Below are 23,749 nucleotides of genomic sequence, written 5' to 3'. Positions count from 1 at the left end.
ACAGAAAGCGGGACCACACATTTTTTGAAAAGATTTATGATAAAAATCCATCATCGTATTTAGCAATGTGGCATATTCATATTCCTTGAATCTACTATCTCTGGTCAAACCTCCCCTGCTACAGATGAAACTTCACTCATGGCAAAACCAAGAATATTACCATATTTTATCTCATTTGCACACTAAATGATTTTGTATCGATATGAGTTGCGAATTTAAATGAAAATAGTCAGCAAGAGGATCATCATATTTTTCACTCGCTTTTCAATATTCACTCGTCCCACTTTGTTTTTGCCACTTATTTGCACATTCCAAGTGTATGTATGTTAAATAAAAGTTGTTCAGCATGAAATTTTCTTTCAAAAGGTGTACATACTATGTCGTTTTAGCGACATTAAATTTTGAACACCTGCTTATCAGTGCGCCATTATGGGATTTGCCCAAATAAGGAATTCCCAATGTCCAGTTGATGGGGATTTTTTCCTGGTCATTTCCAACTTAGTATAGAACATCTGTGCCAGATTTCAGCTTTATATTACTTTTGTCCGGGCTAGACCGCTTTCATATCTAATATTCATATGTGCTACACTACCAGTAGCATAAACTCATTTCTTTAACTACCACACACTTTTCCGTTAACGTCTCAAAACAATCTATTGAAGCAGCCCCTTCAACATTCTCCAAATTCTCCAATAGCTCGAGAATATCTGTGATATTCTGTAACAAAATCAAATCACATTGATCCTATTTTGGTTATTTTATTGAGAACTGTGTGGCGATTAGGGAGGACCTGCACTGCGTGCATGGGGTTGGGGGAAGAGCTAGTTGAAGAGGTCGACAGTACGTACGGTGTGCTGGCAAAAATGGCATTTCTTATAAGATAATATTTCTAAGATCTCAACTATGCAGAAGAAAGAATTATTTATGGAAACCTTTGATAACAATTCTAATATAAATCTTGTATTCACACACTTTTTTGACATTGAAGCAAGTTGTATTGCTGCCTTTAAAATTCCATGATTGTTACATTTCATATTTTCCTTCTCCAGCATCCTTGTTGGTGATGCTTTAAATGACTTAATTTAATCCATTTTTTAAGGATTGCTACTGTCAGGAATTATTTTTCTAAGAATATCCAGATGAATACTTTATATAGAAAAATATTTCTCGAGGAGTGGGGCCTTGAAACTTTCCCGGCTTACAGAAATAGCACATGCCTTTAAGAAAGAGCATTTTCAAAGCAGAATAAATTTTTTCCTGGAACTGGCATAGCTCGTTCGCCATTTCGTAACTAAAGAGCCGTTAAAATATTACATATCTCGATAATAATAATGATAATAATAATGAAAAAATAACATTAAGAAGGGGCAATTTAACACTGATCCTTTGGTAGCAATATTAAGACTAGCAACATAGCTGTCAAGATTTTCAAAGAAAAATTTCAAATCTCATATATTTTCAATTTTAGAAAAACTTGAAATGATGGATCATCGGGTGTTTTTAGCAGGCATGCCTAAACGAATTTGAGTAAATATGTAATTTTTATTGACGAAGATAGGGAAACACTCTGATCTGAAGGCGGTATTTTCCACGATTAATTTCCTCTTAAAACAAATTCCGGTTTTCGATGCATATTTTCGTAGAAGATTCAACATCAAAATCAAAATACTTTAGTAGGGCTCACGTTTAGTTAATTCAGTTTCTTTAATGGGGGAAATTACTGAGCTACATGCTAGTATAAATAGATAAAATCTAAAAATTCTAGAAAAGGTGAAAACAGTCAACACAATTAATCTATAAAAGAGTTCAACTATACAGATTAGAAAAATACATTTCATTTACTAAACACGAAAGAGTTCGATTACCAGAACTAAAGATCGCCTTGCAGTTGTGACGTCGTCCTACGTTGCTCGAACCTCCTTTCTGCTATGCTCCCTTCCTTTTCATTGTTTACTTCTGCTGTTGTGTTATCTGTCGCGTTATTTGCTGTTGCATTTTCTTTGAAAACTGTCACTGTATCTTCAGTGTCACTAACATAGCCACTGTCACCCACATAATGCGTTGGGTAGACCAAAAGCGGGTGAACAGACAAAGCTACCAGGTTTCTTACCGGAAATTTGCTCATTAACTCTTTGCTGCAATAAAGTGTAAATGGATAAAAAATGCTCGTGTCCGATGTTTACTCAAGAGTTAAATGATTGAATGAGAGGATCGACAAAGAAACTATCTAGAACGCTTTAAATGCTAGAGCGATTCAATATACTTCTAAAACGATGACGTCACAAAATACATTTTAGAATTTTCCAATTTTACCCACATAATTTGAAAAGGCGTCAAGACATATCTCTTTATATGCAAAATCATTTGATAAGTTACAAATTAGCTGAGATAGCACTATGAGCAGGTCTGGGCGTTTGAGGAGAGCCATAGCTCTTACCCTCCTCAAGGCTCTCTTTAAATGCAGGAGAGGAGCTACAGATTGCTCTCTGAAATTGCTTTGAATAGCAAATTGCTCGCCTTGAAATCAAACTTTTCTTTCTCATGGTTTTAACTTTATCATGTTGCAATAACACCTTACTTAAAAATTTACGCGATAGTATTGGTTACTCATATCATAATTTAAATAAAAAACTATTCCACAGACGTTCTAGTAAAATTAAAAGAGATCTACAACTACAATTTAATTTACCTTTTATTCTATGATGTTTAGTACACACAAATCATTGCACAATGTTAATTTAGGTCACTCATATGTTTAACTACACCAAACCAGCCACCCCGACAGTCACCATAGCCATTATCACCAAACCTTCATTTATTTTAAACACACAAACACCATCGAATTAATTCGACCCAGTCACCCCCCCCCCCCAACCAAGTACGTCATCGACACACAGCCTCACATTCAAATTAACTCTTCTAATACTAAAAAGATTTTCCGTACCTCACAACCCACACCACACATCTCATCACAGTCACCATCTAATATTCATCTAAGATACAAACCTACAATGCCATAGTCTCATTCTCATACCCCGCCATTTCCAGCATCATTATCTAATTCAGCATCATCAACATCACTTTCACCACCACCACCACCCCCATCATTGTCACCTTCACTCCCACTTTACCATCATTGTCACCTTCACTCCCATTTACATCACCATTCTTATCATCCCACTTACCACTTACATCACCACCATTTACGAGACGAGCCAAGAAAAAAACACGTTCAAACCAAAAGACACAACCACTTGAAACCAACACTGTTTTAAACCTCTCGACTCTCCCCTTACCAAATGACGAAAAGATATTACTGTCAAGAGGACTCAACCTTTGCCCCATCCCACAAAACAGACTGGAACAAACTTAACGCAGATCTCACTGAATTCAAACGCAGACTACGACTAAAACATTACCTCCACAACAACGACAAAGACAAAAATTAAGAAATAGAACACAGAAACTCTTCTGATAACAATATGACCACTGCATACAAAAAGAAAAGCAACTGGACATCCCCACGAGGCTTAGACCCGGCATTAGACACATTTATCAACAAAATCGACGACGACCTTAAAAACATACAGCCGACTAAAATAACAGATAACCTCTCTAACACGGAACGGAACGTACTGAAAAACCTCATCAGACACACGGACATCGTCGTCAACCCGCCGAAAAGGAATCAGGAGTCGTAGTCATTGACACACAGTTTTACATAAACGAATGCAACAGACAACTGAGCGACACAGGAGTGGCGGCATGGGGGGGCAAGGGGGGGCTTTAGCCCCCCCTAGATTTTTGTTAGCCCCCCCGTCGGCAGCCAATCAATTTTTGCTTTCTCAATACCGTCGGCACTTGATGGATGTCACCCGGTTTACATGTTGTTTGAATGACATAAATAATCGAGGAGAAAACTGCACTGGCTGGTTTATGGTTTTCTCAATGGCTTTTCTTCGGCAATACTACTGTCATAGTGGCATTATATCCTGTCGCTTCCTTGAAAGCTGTGACTTAATTTCATGGTGCTCCTTCGCATGACCCACAATACCATCGTGCTCCTCTCGGTTGAAATCCCTGTTGCTGCTTGGAATTCATGCGAAACGTGCAGAGATGCTTGATTTGGATCATGTTTTGGACCGTTTCAAGGAAATTTACCCTAACAACAGCAAAATCACGCTGTCATAAATAAAGTCTTTAATGAATTTTCTTCTTAAGGGATTCTCTTTTCGTTTCAAGACATTATTATTGCCAATGAAAACATTTCGATCATGAGCACATTTTGCGTAATAACTTTTTCAAAAAGCACTTTTTGTCCTTTTTCGTCAACTATTTTTCAATAGCATTGTTCACCGCATAGCTCGCAACAAACAAATGGTTTAGAGAAAACCGTCGATTAACTTCTTCCAACATAGATAGGAAGAAAAATTCAACAATAGGCAATATTTGCGCATTAAGTTTCTTACAAGGCACAAATTGCCGAGAAAATCTCGTGGACTCCGACACAGGTTGGAAAGTGGGAGCGGGGAGGGAGAATTTTGCACCCACAACAAACGATTTTGTAAAAATGCTTTATTGCTTGCTCTATATGCTTGCTTGCTTTTGGAAAAATGCTCTTAATCGGTGCTCCTTCATTGGAGGTGCTGCTCAGGGGCGTCGCGACTGGGGGTTGTCACACCCACCCCAATAGTATCTCAATAGGGAATTTCAGGTAAAATCCGCTCGGTGGAAGAAACGCTTTAGGTATTTCAGAGACCTTCCTGTCATAAAATCAATTAAGGATCAAGCAATCTTAGGTAAAATTGTGCCTCGTGTCCATTTCTCCTAAAGTTTCTCAGTAGAAGCGTCAACTGCAATTCACTATGAGCTCCAGATTTTTCTTAACATTCATAAGGCATGCTAAGATGGAGAGAGAGATCTAAATTTAAAAGTAATTGACAACCTGGTATTTTTCAAGACCACGGCGAAATTGTTGTTTTTATCTGCTGTAAAAAAGTTTTGCAAAAAGACAATAATTTTCAATAGGATTAGGAGGATTGCTTTAGTGAAATCTGCTTCAAAGAGTGCATTTTCCAGGGAACTAGAAGCATCACAATTCGAAAATTTCCTGCCCCTTCCGCGGCAACCATGGTGCCGCCTCAGGTAGTAACTATATATTTTGCCCGTCCCGATATAGAGATTTGACAAGACTATTAGGAAAGTCGGTTATTATCATACAGAGTTAGATTGACAAAATGTATTGCAGAGGTTTGTGACACCAGCTAAAAAGTTTCAGGCAATAATTTTTTTAATCAGGTAAATTTGCATTCCACACCCCCCCCCCCCCCAAACGAGGCTTGCCTCGCGACGGCCCTGCCTGCTGTATGGGGCAAATCGAATTTTTTTTCTGTCGGCAATTTGACACATCCAGCGTCGGCAGTTACGGAGAATATAAACTTCGGCACCTTGAAGGTTTGTCTCTAGCGCCACCCCTGGAGCGACAAGACTTTTTACATAAAACAAGACAAAGATACAACCAACAAAGTTACGAGAAAAGTGACCAATTACTAACGACTGATGAAAAACGACAATCACATTAACGAAGAAACATTTACCTACCTGTCACCCAAATAACAAACATGCTCCAGAAACCATAAATTTTCTTGACGTCACCATTTCCACCAATAATGATAATACCCTCTCCACAGATCTCTATGTTAAACCCACGGATACACACCAATCTCTCCTCAGCACCTCCGCACACCCCAAACAAAACAAACAATCCATTCCATACAGTCTTGCCCTACGACTACGACGGATCTGCTCCGAAGACGAAACGTTCAAATATCGCACGAGACAACTACTGGAATACTTGACAAAACGGGGTTACAAACCCAAACAGACAAACAAACAAATACAGAAGGCTTCCCAAAAAACCAGACAAGACTGCCCCAAGACCACCAAAGCACGCACGAATCATCCCCCGCCATTTGTTGTCACCTACCACCCAGCTTTGCCACAACTATCCACCGTACTGAAACAAAAACTTGACATACTACAGAACTCTAACACATGCAAAGAAGCCTTCCCTGATGCACCCGTACTTAGTTACCGCAGACCGAAAAACCTCCGGGATTTACTGGTTCGTGCCAAAATAAAATGTGCCACACCCAGTGATCCCAAAGGTTCTTACAAATGCTACTCGCGACGTAACTGTTTAACATGCCAACATATCACAGACTACAACATTTAACTTTTAACTTTTCTAACACTGACATAAACTACGACATAAAACAACGACTGGACTGCAACTCCACCAACGTCATATACGCATTATAATGCAAACGCTGTATACATAACGGAAACAAAAACTGCCAGTACATCAGACAAACCAGCAGACGACTTGAAGACAGATTTAACGAACACCGACGAGACATTATCAATAAAAAATGGACCTGTCTGGAGTTGCAGAACATTTCTGCAGCCCAGCACACACCATCAACGACCTTGCCATTACACCGTTACTCAGACTTATTAATGACAAACGAGAGAGTGTTCGTCGAGCTAAAGAGCGAGATCTCATTGGCCTAGCGAATACCCCCACCCCCAACGGCATGAGCAGAACTACCGACCGTTAACTTTACAAAACAACTTATCACCCATCACGCCGCCCTCACAACCCACACCATATTTTCCGTACCATTATAATCATCATCACCACCATTACTATCATCAACATTCCATTATTCTTAGTTCCATCACAATTATCATTATTATTATTTTTGTTTTTTTATATTCATATTCATTGTCATCATTATCATCCCATTACACCAATCTCTACAGCACCATCCACATTTCATCCACAACTCACCCACCACCCTCTCAAACTTCCATCATCCCATTTTTTCTCCACCGAGCTGCATTCACACCATTCAACATCCATCAATCCGGCATCACCATCTCACATTTCAAATTCATTCACTCGTTCGTTTAATTTACTCTGATGAAGCCCTGAATACATTTTAAAATATTAGTATTCGTTTAATCTAATTTATTTTGAAAATTTATCTCATAACATTGAATTCTCGTTGCTGTTTTGCTTTGTTCCTGAATTTTATCCTCGTATTTATATTATACTCATCGCAAGACTCACAGAATCCAGGGGACAGCCTATCCTGCGGTTCTTCCTTCTCACACAAACTTTTCTTTGTTTCTATTCATTTTCATTTACAAAACGTTAGCCTGGAAATTACTAGGAGAGCTGTTTACTGCTCTCCTGGCGAAAGTCTTATGGCCAGGCCAGTATGGGCCCTTGATCTTTCTCCATCAAGTCACTACAATAACGTCGTAAACCATAAAAACGGTAACCCTTTGGCAAACTTGAAATTGTTCACATTTAGTAGTATTTTATAACGATGGTTCAGCTTACGTGGTCCAAAGTGTACCTTACTGCAGCCGAACGTTGAACGGAGTATGAATTGCAAGATGGGAGAGAGGTTGATCATATTTGAAAATATGTTCCAGAATTCTTACCCGGGTGCTGACGTGAACAGTTTCTAAAGGTAGCTAAAATTAAGTGGTCAGTTTGAAGTTAAAGGGAGAAGAAGAAAAAATAAAATATCTAAAACAGCGTCATATTAGATGACTTTGTAAATCGTGATAACATTCCACCGGCATCTTTCTTTCGGCACTGTGATACTTAGTTAACGGCGAATGATCGTTTGATCGTCTGCAATGAAAAGAACCAATTAACACGTGGCGGGATTTTGCTCCAGAAAAAGGACTTACTCGTTGTGATCATTAAACATGATCGGTATATATTCATCAACCGGTATCAGTTGCTTCAGCGGTTCACCGGCAATCAACTTTTGCGCGCCAGACAATCGCATTATGTAAGCCAATGTCCAATAAGAATATCTAGCCCATACTAGGTTTTTCGTCCCAGCCATCCTTTCTTCTGCAGTTAGAGACATTCGTTTTCGCCCAACGTATCTGCAAAAATAGCTGCGTATCAACACATTAACAAACAAGAGAGATCGCCAAACCATATGACGAAGATATAAGGCTTGACTTGAAAGTTTCGAAGAAAATTCACCAAATTCATATTGCTTTGTTGTTAAATGAAGCTATAGATGTTGTTCTACTAAAGCAAAATTTGTTGAATTTCAGTACTTAAATGATACAGCTGTATATTTGACTTCTACTTAACTTTTTCAGTATATAAACTGAATAAACTAAAAGATAATGAAATTAAATCATGAAATATACTCCTTATACTTACATTAAATCCCACTTCTCGTCCCATAGTAAGTCCTTTGCTTCTTGCAGAACCTCCCTCATTTTGCGAACAAAGTCAGGCTCAAAACGGACATCGTCCTCCAGAACCAGCACATATTCCAGTTTGTTCGCCACGATCTACGAATCGCAAGGACTCAGCTCTATTTTCATTGTTTTTCTTTAGAATCATTTGACAAAGAAACGAAAGCATTGTGTAAAGAAGCCTTCTTTGGCCAACCTGCGATTGTCTGTGTAATATTTGAGGATCATATCTTTACAACATGCAATGCTCGAGAAAGAAGGGCTTATAAATCATGGTTTGTCACCTGAGTTGTCAGTTTCCTGGTTCTAAAAATATAGTTTGGTAAGCACGAAATTGGGAAAATCTTAAGTGAAGAGCCTACTAAGAAATAGTTACTAAACCTTTCATAGGTCCAGTTTATATACAGCATAATGTACTATGGATCTACGACTTGGGTTCTCAGGTAAGGCTGTCAGGTAAGAGCTTATATAGATCTTGAAGTTCAAAGATAGTTGAAAACTGTACGGCTATCTGCGACTTATCGGATTCATCTTCACATTTCGGAGGCGATCAAAATAATACGTATCGGGTTTGTTTTGTCACAAGGCTGATCAAACTTTAGAACCTATTTGCACTAGAACATAAGCAGAACACTTCTTTTGTTTTCGGAGAGACACCAGCTTATAGGGTTTCGAAACGGAACAACTACTGCCAAAGCCTTATTATCTAGTAAAGCGTTCCTTTAGCAATTTTTTTCTAGCACAAGCAATAGTATTATGAAAGGAAACTGAGATTAAAGGCTCTTGCGCAACCGGCACAATAAATTTCTCAAGATAGCATGCCGGTCGCTAAGCATGCCGGTTGCGCAAGAGTTTTTAATGTATTTACCTCCTTCCATATATTCCAATGACTCAGAAAACAGCCAACTTCACCCATAGTTATAGGCCTTGAAAAATAAGAAAGTGCACGGGATTGTAATTTTTGCAAGTGCCTCCTGTCTTTACTTGAATATTAAAGTTACGTTACGTTGTTCAGACTTACAACAGCAATTTAACATTCATGAAATAGGAACAACTCTAAACAAAGAGAAGAATTACAAAAGCTGGCAACTGAAAACAACAAAGCATCGTGGCACAACCAGATACCTGTACTCAGTATGAGTATTTAACAGAATTTCTAAGAAATAAGACTTTTTAGGGGAATTCAGGGGTGCGAAAAACTCTAGCTTGAAATAAAAAGAGGAAAGCTGTGATCGTAAATGACATCTTGTTTTACGTATTCTCTTTCCTATAAATGAGAAATGCCGTCTCAAATCTGACACGTTATGAATAGCTTAGAATAATACCAATATGAATGCCTTTGTTGGATAGTTACGTTAAGTTAAGACCAGAGGAGGAAGTTGTGCGACGATGACGTCAATTGCCTCGTTGTCGGTCCCTTTTCATCAATAAAATGGGGCCTCTCACGAAAGGTTGAAACGATACAAAAAGCGTGCCACTTCTTTAAAATACTTAAGAAAATTTATTGTACAGATAAATTATTGTATCAATGGTAGTATACCTTATTTATAGCACATACTGGTAGTCTTTAAGACAGGTAGACTGGAATTCATGTGTATTTGTTAAAAATTCTAGACAACCTAGTTACCATACATTCTAACGAGTATATATCATATACGACCTTCAAAAAGAGTGACCCTTACAAAAAAAGCAAAGCTTCACTAATATTATACAAAAAATTCTTAAGTGCAACACCATAATTACCGTTCAAGATAGGGGTCTTGAAAATCCTTCATTGGCTGAATTCCCATGCCATCTATTATTTCTTTGGTTAAAGTCCTTAGGGAGAAAAGATCCCGTTAACAAAGCATGTCACGGATATTTCAAAATTGATAATTCCATTAAAAAATGATACGAACTTGAATCAATATTGAGTATAGATATCGTAAAAATTGAAATTAATTCTGTAGCATCAAAGATACCTAATCATTGGCAACATTTAAAAAAGAATTAAGAGCACACCCTATAGAATGCGACTGTAGATTGTGTAAACAATTTATTGCTGGGTTAGGTTTTATTTAGAACATTATACCTTAAACCTTTTTAATATTGTATCATATATTTTTATTTCATACTAACTCTTTATAGATAGTTGGCCTTAATTAGCTTCTTTATAGCTATCAACCGTTCATTTAGTACGCCAACTTTAAACAAATTATTTATTATTATTATTATATTTCGGGAACATGACAATAACCAACAGTGTTCGGGTGTCATCCAACAATGAAATGCATAAAAATTAGTTACTTCCCGCAAAACATTAAGATTAGTATCTTACTTTCCGTCTACGGCATCTTGCTCATTTGCTAATAGTCCAAGCTCCTGCAGGGACATCAGCATCCTTTTGCGTCGATCTGGTCTCCGCGCCAGGTTAATCATGTATATCTGAAAGTGAAGCGAAGAATCATAATTATATGCGAATATAAAACCGCAGCTAAAGAGCGCTTACGATAACTGACACCAATCGCTTAAAATTTGAGCAAGGTAGATTAAGGTCCTTGCGTTATGAAAACCGCGAGGAAACGCAAATCCTGGAATGAAATCTTTGCTGCCCCAACCATAAAATGAAAGCGCGTCTGATGTTCCAAGAGACGGGCGATGATAAACAGGTAAAAGTTTTTAACGATTATATTTAAAGAATGAAATTTAAAATTAATAAAAAAATAGTCAGAGAGCCGTTTTTCCTGCCACCTTTCTTTGGGAATTACCATATCAATGAGCTTCATTGTGCTCATTTTAGTGATGGGGAAATCATTCAAAGGGGGGCGTTAAAATGAGGATCTATTGTGATTTTGCATTGGACCGTTTGCCCATGTCTTTCTAGCAGTTGCACGAGAAAGTGAGCATGTGAAATAATTGCGTGTGTACGCTTCACCAGGAGAAGGCGAAAAAACCTAACAAACTCTGCAGTTCAAGTTGGAGCCCAGAAAATATTTATTTGAAGGTGATCAGGTATATCATGAGGCTTTTCACAACTTAAAGTACTTAGTTAAAGTACTTAGTTAAAGTACTTAGTTAAAGGAAGTAGTTAGTGCCCAATGGCTTGCCAATGATACTAGATGTATTTTTTTCCACCATAAAAGTTATCTTAACTGCAAACTTCAGCAAGTGATGGTTTCCGCCTTACGTTTGAATTACACATGCCTTTGTTATGAATTAAACTTATACAGAAATAATGGGGTGCTGCGACATGCTATTACGCAATTCTGAAAATGATAAGTAAATAATACAAAATTAACAAAGTACAACATATAAATTGCATACCGTTCACTACAAACGAGGTACGTACAAGATTTTGAAGTACGTAAAAGATTGTTGTTTTAACAGGTCGGTTTGAAAAATATAAATCATATATGAAACTTAGCCTGTATAAATATAGTAAAAAAATGAAAAAAATGAGGATCATAATATAACGCTTAAACTCGCAACGAAAATTAAGGATTAGAAAAAATTACATGTGGCCTGTTAATGATAATTGCACAAAAAAGCATAACACATTTAAATGTACCAATTGAAATTAAATCATCCCAAAAAATCTCTGAATATTGAAGTCCATCGACTTAATGTTATTATAATTATCACCTCGTCAAATCCAAGATTGTCAATTGGAGGTGGGCGGTGATTGGTGAGATTCGTCTCAATCAATGGTTTGTAATATGCTGATAAATAAAACATCAGAAATCAATCAAATATATATATAGCAATAAAAAATATTGATTAGAATCAAGCCTCCGAATTCAGTAATCAAACACACAGTAAAAGACAAATAAGCAAATGAATGCCTAAAATGTGTGAATTAATTTAGAGACAGATATTGGGATAGAAAGTTTGGACAAAATTCGTAATGGCGAAGTGGTGAAAAGATAGAAAAAATTGAATGAAAAACGTCAATGTGAAATGATACACAATGTTCATCAACAAATACTGGCAATCAACATATTAAGCTGGAATATACTAATGCATACACACTGATATATTTCTTAAACTAATCTTTGTTGTGATACAAAACGATTCATTCATTTGATTCCTTTCTGCTCTTCTCCTTTTTATTATTGCTATCAAGTATCCAAAGTCCAAAATTTAGGTAATAACATTTTCTTTACGCTTTAAAGCTTCACAAATATAAACGATCAATAAAGTCCTAACTGGTATTGCCTAACTGGCGTTTCTCGAACTGACACGCCTTTGTAGTTACACAAAGCTTACTTCATCACGACAGTCCACCTGAATAGCGTTTACGGTTAAAGCCGTTGAAGTCAGCATCACAACAGACCACCTATTTGCCACTTACTAAAGATATCATCATATCATCCTTTATTTTTCTGTTTTAATTTAAGGAAAATTAGAGTAGTATTGGAAAAAAGTTGTCAAAAAAGAGCAAAAAAGAGAAACAACTGATTTCATCCGTTCACAGAATGCTTTGCAATGTTAAAAGTGAATTATGTGACAAAAATTGAAGATGAATTTACAGGTGTAATCAAATTTACCTATCCAGTCAACTTTTGCATCGGTGAAAGCTATTTGGTCATCCTCCAGGCTTCTCTCTGACCCCTGTGGGCTCAACATCCTCCCGAAATCGTCTTCATTCAAAATGTAGAGCTTGATACCTAGAGTGTTGAAATGAACAAGAGAGTTAATACAATCAGCCAGGACATGAAGTATTTTGTCCTTTCTGCGACTGGACAGAAATCATGCATAAATTTCCTGCGGGATTGTAAAGATAAGAGAAGCAAGGACCACTTTACCATAACCATAATGATGTGTCACCAGTTTTATGAAAACAAAAGCTACATTTATAAAATTCTAAGCAAGTTTACTTACACTTCAAAATCATTTTTTTCATGAATGCCTAAATTGGCCTGGAATAGGGGCTTAGCTTTATAATTCACCTTCTAACTGGTAAGAATATTTACACTCAGAGTTGCTAGAATGCAGGTGGAAAAGTACAAATGGAGATCGAATTGGGGTAGATGCTATCTTGAGGAGATGGAGGCAAGCATTGGAATAAAGAACATTAAAAAAATGAGCCTAACAAGATTTATTATATGATGTCCTCGTATCCATGGAAGTTTTTAACAAATTATTTGATCAAGATAAAGGTCAGAATCCTGAAAAGAATTCAATTGCAAAAAGCAGAAGAGAAAATTTGCTTCAATCAGTAAAAATCATTGTGAAAGGCACTTTGCAATAGAAGCCTTGGAAGCATCAACATAGCAAAAGTAAATCAGTAAAATATTTCAAGAATTCTGCGAAATTATAACAAAGATTCTTAAGCCAGATGAAAAAAAGTAAACTTTTATCAAACAAGAATTTTTAAAAACATTCTCAAGGGCTCATAGGTAGAAAAACCATTTTAACCTTTACAAGGCACATATATAAGACACATTTGTTTTATCTTCGTGTTTTTTATGAACATGAAAGAAACAAAGCTGCTTGTTGAAAAAGAGCATATTTCGAAAAATTTTCTGCAGAGCTTTACTCATGAAAAACTTCCTGCAACCACCCAGTCACATGGTCAGGTGAGTTTCCATGCCCTCACCAGCCCTCTTCCGTTGAGGGGGGCAATAAAAGAATGTTCTGAGGTAACACAACTATTAAGGGATAGGAAAAAGAGCTAGGCCCTTACCACATTTAGTTTGCTAGACTCGTCAAGGAAGGAAATCAAAGCTTAGAATTCTCGGCCCAGCAGAATTAACACTTTCTGGGTTCCCTGTGTTTTGGGGAAGGTTTTTAAAGCTTAAGGAAATTGTCCAGGAGAAAAAAGGCCTACCTGCTTTCCGAGCAGAATATGCAAACAAAAGAATGTCATCTATTTCGCCGTGATACTCTTCAAAAGGTGGAAAGTACCGCAGTCCTTTTGTAATCGGTTGACGGAGTTCAATAAGATAGGTCGAATGAACCATTGGAACCTCGAAGCATCCTACTTTCTCCCTCAGTAATATTGGAAAATAGTCAGGCATCCTTTTGTAGTAACCCTGTGGTAAAGTTTGTAGTATGTTCAATTCAGCCATGACTATCGGATGATATCGGATATACATAATATGTTTCAAATGCTCATAATTAGCCATACAGTAACATTGCTTACAACAATCGTATTTTGTCCTCATTCCATCGAATTGAGGCTAGACCCCTAAGAAGAAGTCTCCTAAGCAGGAATGTGGACTTACCTATTCCAACGTGAGTGAACATAGTCATAATCATAAACCTATCAAAAAGTTTGGTTTTTTCTAGTTAATCTTGACTAATTCAGGCCAACTATCTACAATAAATAATATAAGATGAAAGTAACGAAATAATAATGTGATTTAGTCCAGCCCTAAATTAAGCCCAAATTAAGTCCAATAAACAGGCGTTCTATCATAAAAGACGTCAGTGAACAGCTTTAATGCAAAACCGTTCTATATTTCAAAAATCTCTCCCATAAATAAAGATATAAAATGACTCCCATTCTCGTCAATTTTGACCACCATCAAGAATTTCATTACGAGTGAAACATAAAAACAGACACTAGACAAAAAGGAAGAGCTTTTTGTTCTTTAATGCCTTACAATATACTCAATAGACACAATAATTGATTATCGCTAAATTGGAGAGGTCTCATGGCAGAAACTCCAGTTAAAATTGAGGCAAAAACTAAGGAAGTACAATCCTCGTGGCATTGGTCTAATCATCCAGGACAAATTAATAAGACACAACATGTACTTACTTGCTCATCCATTCCACACCAGTAATTTGAATAAGTCGTTTCATTGTTAAATGCCCGTATCATTGGAGCAACAACAGTCCTAGAGCAAAGGCAACGCAAAAATAGCCTCAACATTGCTCAAATGAACTTCACGTTTTCAGTAAAACTTGTCAACGACGTAGTACAACAGATTAGGAACTACTGTATAACTTTCACACAGACAGACCACACAAAAAATTGCGAAAAAGCTGAAAGTTTCCCTCAAAATTCAACGAGAATTCAAGCTATATAAAGAGAAAATAAGAGAAAAAATAGACATAGGTGATGCGGCCCTGCCCTTCAAATTCCCTCAAAGCTACAGAAACTTTTCCTTTTTTCAAGAAAGCTGTCCTGTTTTTTAGGATAAAAAGTCCTTTTCTAAAAAAGAGAAATATTTCTTTTTTCTCAAACATTCAAACAAGCCAACTGCAAAATTTGAAGATATCTCGGAAAAGTAAATATGGTGAAACTGCCTGAATTTAAACCACAGATAATGACTAAAGATTCGCAAGATTTGTGTCCATATGCTGATAGACTGCAAAGCCTATATATAAAAAAATCAACAATCTCAGCAAGGCTGAAGAATTATAGATGGGATTGAAAAAATGGGAAACCATCAAGAATTCTATCTTCCTTGATGATTTTGAGCATGTGGCTAACTTCACAAAGGACATTGCTTTTATGAGAAAGGCTTTCAGTTGAGCCGGTGATTAAAAATATTTCCAAAATATCATTGACAATATTTTGTAACATCTATCAATACGTTTTATTCCTTAAATATCCCGTAAAATTTAAGAGACAAAACAAAAAAATAATATTTTGCTTTAATCACGATAAAAGTCTACAACTGGATATAAACATTTGCAGAAAAAAATTAGTTTAACAATATCACAAATTCTTATTCCCTTTAAAACAAAATTCTACTTTGGGTTGAAATATCTATGTTAAAACAAAAGAATTCTCAAACAAATATACTTGCTTACTTCTTTTTAGCCATCAATGCCTCTATTGTATTAGGATTCAAAAGAAAGTTGTCACAGTCTAAAACCTAGAAAATAAAAACCAATTCTATATACAATGGTATTTAGGAGAATTAACATTGTACACATACTTACTTTTTTGCTGACAATAACAAACTGCTTGGATATGATCACCATTTTAAAAACCTTCAGAAATCTATACCAGAGAAAAATGAGAAATGGCAAGAAGCATCCACACAATGTACTGGTTTTGATTATCGAACAAGGCCTTGAAAGATTTCAAAAAGGACTCGAGAACATGCTAGCCCAAAAATTAAAGAATTAAGATATTTAGGAGATAAAAACAGAATTTACTTAGCAATTTTAATCAAGAATCTCTTGAAGCAATATTCTTTAAATTTTCAAAAGTCTACAGGCAAAGTAGTGCTAAAAGGCTCAGGGGAGCTTAGCCCCCTTGTTAACGCCAAAAAGTAGCTAATTTCTACTTTTGCTATTGTTTTTCTCAGCATTTTGCTCAAGAGCCCCCTTTGTTATTGTTTTAGCACTACACCCTTGATAAACTGCCATTTTGCAAAAGACAATTATCAAGTTGCTAGTTGTAGATAAGAGTTATTCAAGCTTCCAACTTATTGTAAGTTCAAACAGCAATTAACTTACTAGCAAATAGTCAAGAGCTTGAGATCTAGCTTCATCCAGTGCCCTTTGCCGTAGCTTGGATACATGTTCATATCTGCTTGGTGACCAATCATTTGGACCTGCTGCATCATGGAAAACCCTTTCGCTGGAATTGGTGTAAAATTTAATTTTTTTGTACATCAAGTTGGCATGCTTGATCCATTCTTTTAATCTTTGTTCAGTTTTGTCTTCATTGTGATCAGTCTGAATTCTAAAATAAAAGAACAAACTCTTAGCTTAAATTCAATTCATAAAAAGCCTATTATGTCTACTTCTTCTTTATCAAGGGAACTTTACCTCGATTGGCTTACCTACCTACTTAGAGAGCTCCTCCTTAATAAATCTATCTGTATACAATAATGCAATGATTATTTAATATTCTTAGTTTGTAGTTTTATATTTGATGTTATTAATTTAGTATAAAATTTATTTTTTAAGAAACTATGTAGAATGGTATGTAATATGGCTTGATAATCAATGAATACCAAAACTTAAAGTTGAAACTCTATTAATGTTTCAAAAAAATATACCAATGACATTCTTGTTCTAGAATATCTTTATATGTTTGGTTCTCTGTAACTATTATGTAACTGCAAGATGTATACAAAAAAGCTTGTTGTAGCATAAGAAAGCACACCAAGAAAAAAAGAAAGAGTGAAAACATTTTTAGGAACTGGATATTTTCATTATGCTGTTATGTTATAAACATGTTTATTAAGGACCAACTGTCAAGCAACAAAGAAGCTTCTATAATTTACAGGGTCTTCTCTTATTTATCAACATGTGTCAGCTCAATTTCATGATATTCTGTGCCATAAAACAAAAAAATGTGTAATCGTTCGATTCTTGAAGAGATGCTGGTATTCTAGAATTAATTTAAAATTCCATGCAATTTGCATAAAGCGTATTCAAAGATATGTTTTTATGGAATGTCTGATAACAAAAGGCAGTTTCACATATCCCCAAGGCTTTCATTATGCAAATCATTTTCAAACTTGCCAATGGCTATATTTTGTCTCAGCCGAATCTGATGTGGCAGAATTGGCAACTTTCTATTTGTCAGCAAGCAAAACGGCGCCCTAACTGACACCAGCAGCTTTGTGTGTTTGTTATGTTTACCTTCCTGGTGTAATTGCGCATATTTTATTTTCTGACACAGAAATTTGTAAAATTGAGCAGGCACGATGTTGATAAACAACAGAAGACCCTTTAAATTATAGAAGCTTCCTTATTGGTTGACAGAGGGTCTTTAAACATGTTTACATTTTATTACTCTGATAATATCTCAAAAAAGGAACACAAAATACAAGATATCAACACAATAGAAGCCTCTTAAAATTTTGTTACATGCAATATATGTTTCCTAATTTCCAGCACTGGTAACAAATTCTATCTGGTTAACATATCACTAGAATTTTGCGTGTACATTCAACATGGGTTTGGAAGAAAACTCATGTGAAGCAATCATGAAAACAAAAGTTGCTAAAAAGACCCAATGTGGGCAATGTTACAAAAATGCTAGCCCTCACAAAAGAACAAAGTTGATCATCGAGGTTTCAAAGGAATACTATTACCAGACATTATTAGGCTGTTTCTGATGACAATAAATTTACAATTATAATCATAATCAAAAAAGTGAAATTTTCCAGCAAATACATTGCTAATTCCTGTCTTCTATCTAAAAATACAGAATTAATTTATTTTATACCCATTAAAATTTTTCAACATCCAATATGAACTAAATTACCTTTTGGACCAATTTATTTAAACATTACTAAACACTATTTGTCCAATTAATCTTAATGTCCAATTAAAAGAATTATCATTTGAATCCAATTAAAATGGCTAAATGATTATTTGAAGCTACATTGAGTGGGTACAACAACCTAAGTACCCAATAAAATCTTGGTGATTTGGTTGAACAATACTTTGACAAAAGGCCCTTTCGTGTTAGGTTATTATCTCAGAATTTTCATCATAAAATTGTACTTGTGCTCTTTGCAAGGAATACATATGCTTTATTTGATTTACATTACATATGTTTAGCATTGGTAATTCAAATTAGTTGGTACCTTGAGTATAGCTAGAGATTGTATCAACCTTAAATAAAGATATAAAAAAAATAAAAAACACATACAGAATGGGTTTCAGGTCCGAACGCTATTAGAATATGATTTGCATCATTACGTATCGGCATAAGGTATGTATCGGCTTCACAGTCTTCAAACTTCTAGATTCTACTGATTAAGTGAATTTGGTAACCTTAAAAATGAGCTTTGTCATGCAAATAAATTTCCGTCGAAATTCTTCACCAAAGAAACTACACAAATAATGCATGATTCTTTGAAAAATGAACAGACAGTAAAGAAAATGGCTGAAAATTACTGTTATCATGTTTAGTCAAAATATAACAAAACATGGGTCAAAAGAAAGAGTGAAAACTTTGCTATAGGTCTCCAAGGATACACAATGCTCAAAGGTTTTGTTACCATCTCAAAGTTTAGGGAATAACTTACTACCATCATAAGTATGATGGTAGGGTGATGTGGAGAAGATGTCAAGGATTACTACTTATGACCTTAATACTATAGTCATAGGTCCTATTTTAATCACATTCCACAAACTGAACTGCCAACACCTCAATCCATCGGAAGAAACCATAGGTTAGTGTCAGCGGCTCTATTCAGCATTAACAAATAAATCCTGCCTTCTTGCTTTACCTGTCTTGAAGAGCCCTCGACCGAGATGAATACTTTCCCCAGAGAAGTGTTGTATTTTTTTTGAAGATTACTGATCTCTTCAAAATAAACTGAATAGACCTTAGATGCATCAAATGATTCATTATGATGAGATGGTCCTGATATTTTTAGCCTTTCTCCATCAAAAATGAATTCTCTATAGAACAGGTATTTGATGTTTTAATTGGAAGGAGGACAATAACCTAATAGTTTTGAAGTCAATTTTTCTAAAAATATTTCCACATGCTATTATAGGCTCTGTTTTCAACTGAATAAAGACTGAACTGGTATTACTTTTATACAAATCTCAAATTATTTTAAGGAGGAGTAAAATGCACTTGGTCGTCTGAAGATGTTAAACAACAAATTTTTACCCTTGAAACACGGAACTATATAAATATTGTTTAGGAATTTTATGGCATTCATCTTTTGCCACTTTCACATAAAAATGTGTTATGATAAGTTACGAAAAAACACGTGAAGTTATTTCAACAAACTATGACAATACCTAACAGCAAATGAGCAACAACATTACGATGAAAGACGAAGACTGCCATTCCTACAGCAGCTTTATTTTGACAAATCATCAGGTAAAACCAATGCTATTCAATAAACTTGAAAGACTCAAGTTCTTTTGATAATTATAAGGAGACGGTAACATTCTACTACTAGCCGCCGGGCAAATAAAGAAATTTGGGAGACTCTAGACACTTACAAAATTGAAATTTTTTCCTTCGGGTAGTTCAGCCTCTCTATGTACCCAAGATATGTCGGCAGAGTTTTCTCTTCATTTCTTGCTATGATAGAAATCAGAATTGTCGGTTTTTCACTTGGTTGACTGTTGTTGACATCCAAATCATGACTGGCCGGGAACACACTTGCAGCAATGTTGTTGCCATCATAACAAGATGCAAGACAAGCTAAAGCTAATAAAAAAATCCTTAATGAAACCTTAGTATACAAAAACATTTTCAAACTGAAATATCTAAAAACCTTTTTCTCTAAAACCTATGTAAAACGTCGCTTTATCGACTCTATTCCATCACTGTACCCTGCTGATATGATCGACAACTTCACCCATTTCCCCTCCGGAAATTAACAATTGGAAACGAGGCTCAAACTTTCTAGAATGGCCAATAAGATGCACCCCTCCCGTTGAAATCAATGAAAAAGGTTTAGAAAGGAAGGTTAAATTTCTTACTACAGTACCTTTCACAGCACACAGACTGAGCGGTACCATTGCAAGTAACTGAGTATCAAAACTTGTGGTTTCATCATTTATTCCTTGAATTTTGCTGAGGATATCACTTGTATCCAGGGGGTAACAAACCTACGCTATTACACCGTTCCTTAGAAAAGCTAGAAAAAGGATCAGGATATCGTGATCCAGTTTCTAACGAAGGGGCTTGATAATAATGCTAAATTTCATCCGTGTAAAAAGTCCGGCAAGCATTTTTCTTCCCAGGGGATTAACAGGTAAATATTAGCGGCGGCCAAGAACCGCGGAGCATATTACAAATTGAGGGGGGAACATTTTGGGAGGGTCAAAGATGCTAAAAACCACGAGCAGGAAGATTTTTGTATCATTTCAAGTATACTTCGGAAATTTTTGGGGCCCATTCCCCAGCTTCCGCGGTCCCTGGCAAGGGCGAAAATTCTGTCTTTAACTTTAAGAGCCAGTGGTGGCGCCAGGGGAGGGCTAAGGGGGCTACAGACCCTCCGTCGGAAGCATCTAGTCCCCATTGGAGGAAATTTTAGGTTATTGTCGGAGCAAATTTGACAAAATGACGTACAAAAACTGCTTATTTTTGTCATTTTAGCCCCCCTGTCGTAAGATTTCTGGCGCCACCTCTGGAAGGGCCTGGCACGTCGTGCAGAAAAGGAAGCTTGAAATGGGCTGGGGACAAAACATTTCAGTTCTCGGGCATGGGGTGTGAGAAAATAGGAAAGTGCCCTTCCAAAGGGCAGTCCCTGCTTCGAAATTTCTCCCCGGGGGGGTTTTTACCGGGATAGTCAAACTAACTAGCCTAGTCAATTAGGGCGAAAAAGCCAGTATTGAAATAGTGAATAACATTCTACCGTGATTCAGCTTAAGGGATTTATTCCTTGTGTAGCTTTAGTCTCATGTTTGCATTCATGTTTTTAGACATTCGAACATGCATTCAGATCAAAAAGCGGCCGCAAATTTCCATGGACGTAAATATCAACATTTTAAAAAAGATCCATTATCTGAAAAGCAATATACGCTTTTTAAGTGCCTCAAAGGACTGAATTAAGCCAGTTCGGGTGTGGGAAAATTAATGGAAAGTTGGCACCGTTTCCTCCGGTAGCAGACAAGGCTCGAAATTTTCCATTTTTGTATTAACTATTATCGGGTTTTAACACAAAAAATGATATTTTTTATGAATTCCTCCAAAACCAATTTGATTTAATATCCTTTTCCTAGCGGTTTATTTTTAATTTAACTTTAATACAAATTTGAAATCTTTTAATGTAAAATGTTGTGAAAGCACTAGCGATGTGAAAAGCGGTTGCCTAATATCACACCGAGGTTACCGAGTCTCTTTCTAGGGACAGCTATAGTCGTCAATGTATCACCATGGCAAGGTTCTTCGTGAAGTTGATTAGCCTTTTTTTGTCACCGAACCTGTTGTGAACCTTTTTCGATTGAGCTACTGGTAATGCCATGTTTCATTATCAACCGCCTTAGCAGTGGCGGCCTGGCCCTTTTCACCTAGGGGGGGCAGCATCAAGAAGGCGCCCTCCATAACAATGTTGTCTTTTTCCTGACAATATTGGCAGTCCAGGGGCGGTGCCAAGAAATTCAAAATGGGGGCGGGGCTCAAGTTAATAGCTTTATTTGACTAAAAAACCAACATTGGGAAGGGTAGGTGAGAGGTTGTCGGAGGCCCTTGGTATAACTCTGAATAGAGGCTGCCTTGCGAGCGTAGCGAGCTGATAATTTTTGCGACCACGCCCGTTAGATAAACTTAAATTACATTTCAAAATATTTCTTGCAGTCATTTTCTTGAAATCGTTTTAAAATTCTGCTATTTTTAAGGCATGCTTTTTGTACGTTTGATTAATTCCAGTCTTAAAATGGATTTCATTACTTTGTAATAGGGAAAAGAATCCACCCTATCTTTGTATCGTCGAGACAAATTGGTCCTTTCATAAGAAATGAAGCAATGAGACAAAATCTACTGACCATGAGCACAGGGACGCAAATAAAATATTTTTTCATGGGGGTGTCAGGACAAGTTGGACCGACTCACGTACAAAATTGACTGTTATTTAGAAGCCAATCCAAGCAGATAAACAAAATAAAAATGTGTCAAGAACATGTTTGGGAACTTTCAAGAGACCCTACGATGTGGTAGAATGAGTATTTTGTTTTCATTGTAACTGTTGTGTTCATTTGGCACCTTGGAGGGGAATCAAAAGCACCAGATATAATATTTACCTCTGTTTTGTTAAACTTGTACTTTGGGGCAGCTAAACAAGCTCAAAACATGCATACAACTCAACTGACAGTCAAGGGGCAAATGAGGGGAGTGTAAGGGTAACAAATAATTAAAAGAGTCGGTCCTAGCCGATAAGTGGAGGATTCCAGTTACTCAGAAGGCTAGAAAATGCGTTTCTAACATATCTTTGAATGCATCATGTCATTTGATACAAAATGAAGTAAATCTTCCATCGAACTTTAAAGAAATATTATTAAAGACCAAACAAAACGCAACTGTTGAGAAAATTAGGCCCGATCCAAATTTCTTGTCATAATCAATGTATGCCTCTTTAAAAAGAAGCCTGAAGCATCTACGCGTTAGAAACATGAAGTCAATGGTTTGGGTTAAAAGTCATCTGCTTAATTTATCCTCTATGAAAAAACCTAATAAGAGCTTGTTTCATTATGTTTTAGCTTTGAATACACTTTTTAGCGTTATTTCTTGTTATCTTGTGCACTTAAAACTGTACGTTCGTGGAAGTGTGTTGAGATATAACATATGGACTAATCTAGGATGAAGCAATTAAACAACCAAATTGTCTGTCAATTTGGTCTCTGAATGCCAGCAGAGTCAAAGAGACTCGCCGAAAATCAAAATTTTCCCTGGAAGGGGGGCATGAGTACGGACACCCTAAACACAGACTGTCCCCCGACAACCTAAACTAAAAAAATGATTAATTTTTTCGCCCATGGAAACTGTACAAATGTTTTGTCTGGATAGTACTGAAGGGGCACAAAAACGTGCCCTCGAAGTGAGACTATTCTAGGGGGTATGGCGGCGTTCGCC

The 23,749-nt window shown here is 36.4% G+C and overlaps 2 protein-coding genes across 2 annotated transcripts; one reads left to right on the top strand and one right to left on the bottom strand.

Annotated features, from left to right (window-relative positions):
• Positions 1-845: 845 nt before the first annotated feature.
• Positions 846-20,555, bottom strand: LOC135693998 (procollagen galactosyltransferase 1). The gene is made up of 13 exons (XM_065212623.2): positions 20,173-20,555; positions 16,702-16,930; positions 16,048-16,112; positions 15,047-15,125; positions 14,111-14,315; positions 12,828-12,947; positions 11,923-11,999; positions 10,619-10,725; positions 10,045-10,119; positions 9,170-9,227; positions 8,264-8,397; positions 7,771-7,974; positions 846-2,135 (listed from the first exon to the last, which is right to left on the bottom strand). Exons 1-13 carry the CDS (start codon positions 20,424-20,426, stop codon positions 1,871-1,873), a joined length of 1,872 nt encoding a protein of 623 aa, XP_065068695.2. The 5' UTR covers positions 20,427-20,555; the 3' UTR covers positions 846-1,870.
• Positions 5,564-6,253, top strand: LOC148959015 (uncharacterized; the record flags this gene model as incomplete). Its single annotated transcript, XM_089111117.1, has 1 exon — positions 5,564-6,253. A coding segment is annotated over one exon (672 nt), but the record flags the coding sequence as incomplete, so codon positions are not given.
• Positions 20,556-23,749: the final 3,194 nt, after the last annotated feature.

The sequence above is a fragment of the Rhopilema esculentum genome, chromosome 11 (genome assembly GCF_057945365.1).
Source record: "Rhopilema esculentum isolate cy_ngs chromosome 11, ASM5794536v1, whole genome shotgun sequence".
Lineage (NCBI taxonomy): Eukaryota > Metazoa > Cnidaria > Scyphozoa > Rhizostomeae > Rhizostomatidae > Rhopilema > Rhopilema esculentum.
The sequence above is the reverse complement of the archived record's forward strand: the minus strand, read 5'-3'. Positions and strand labels throughout refer to the sequence as shown.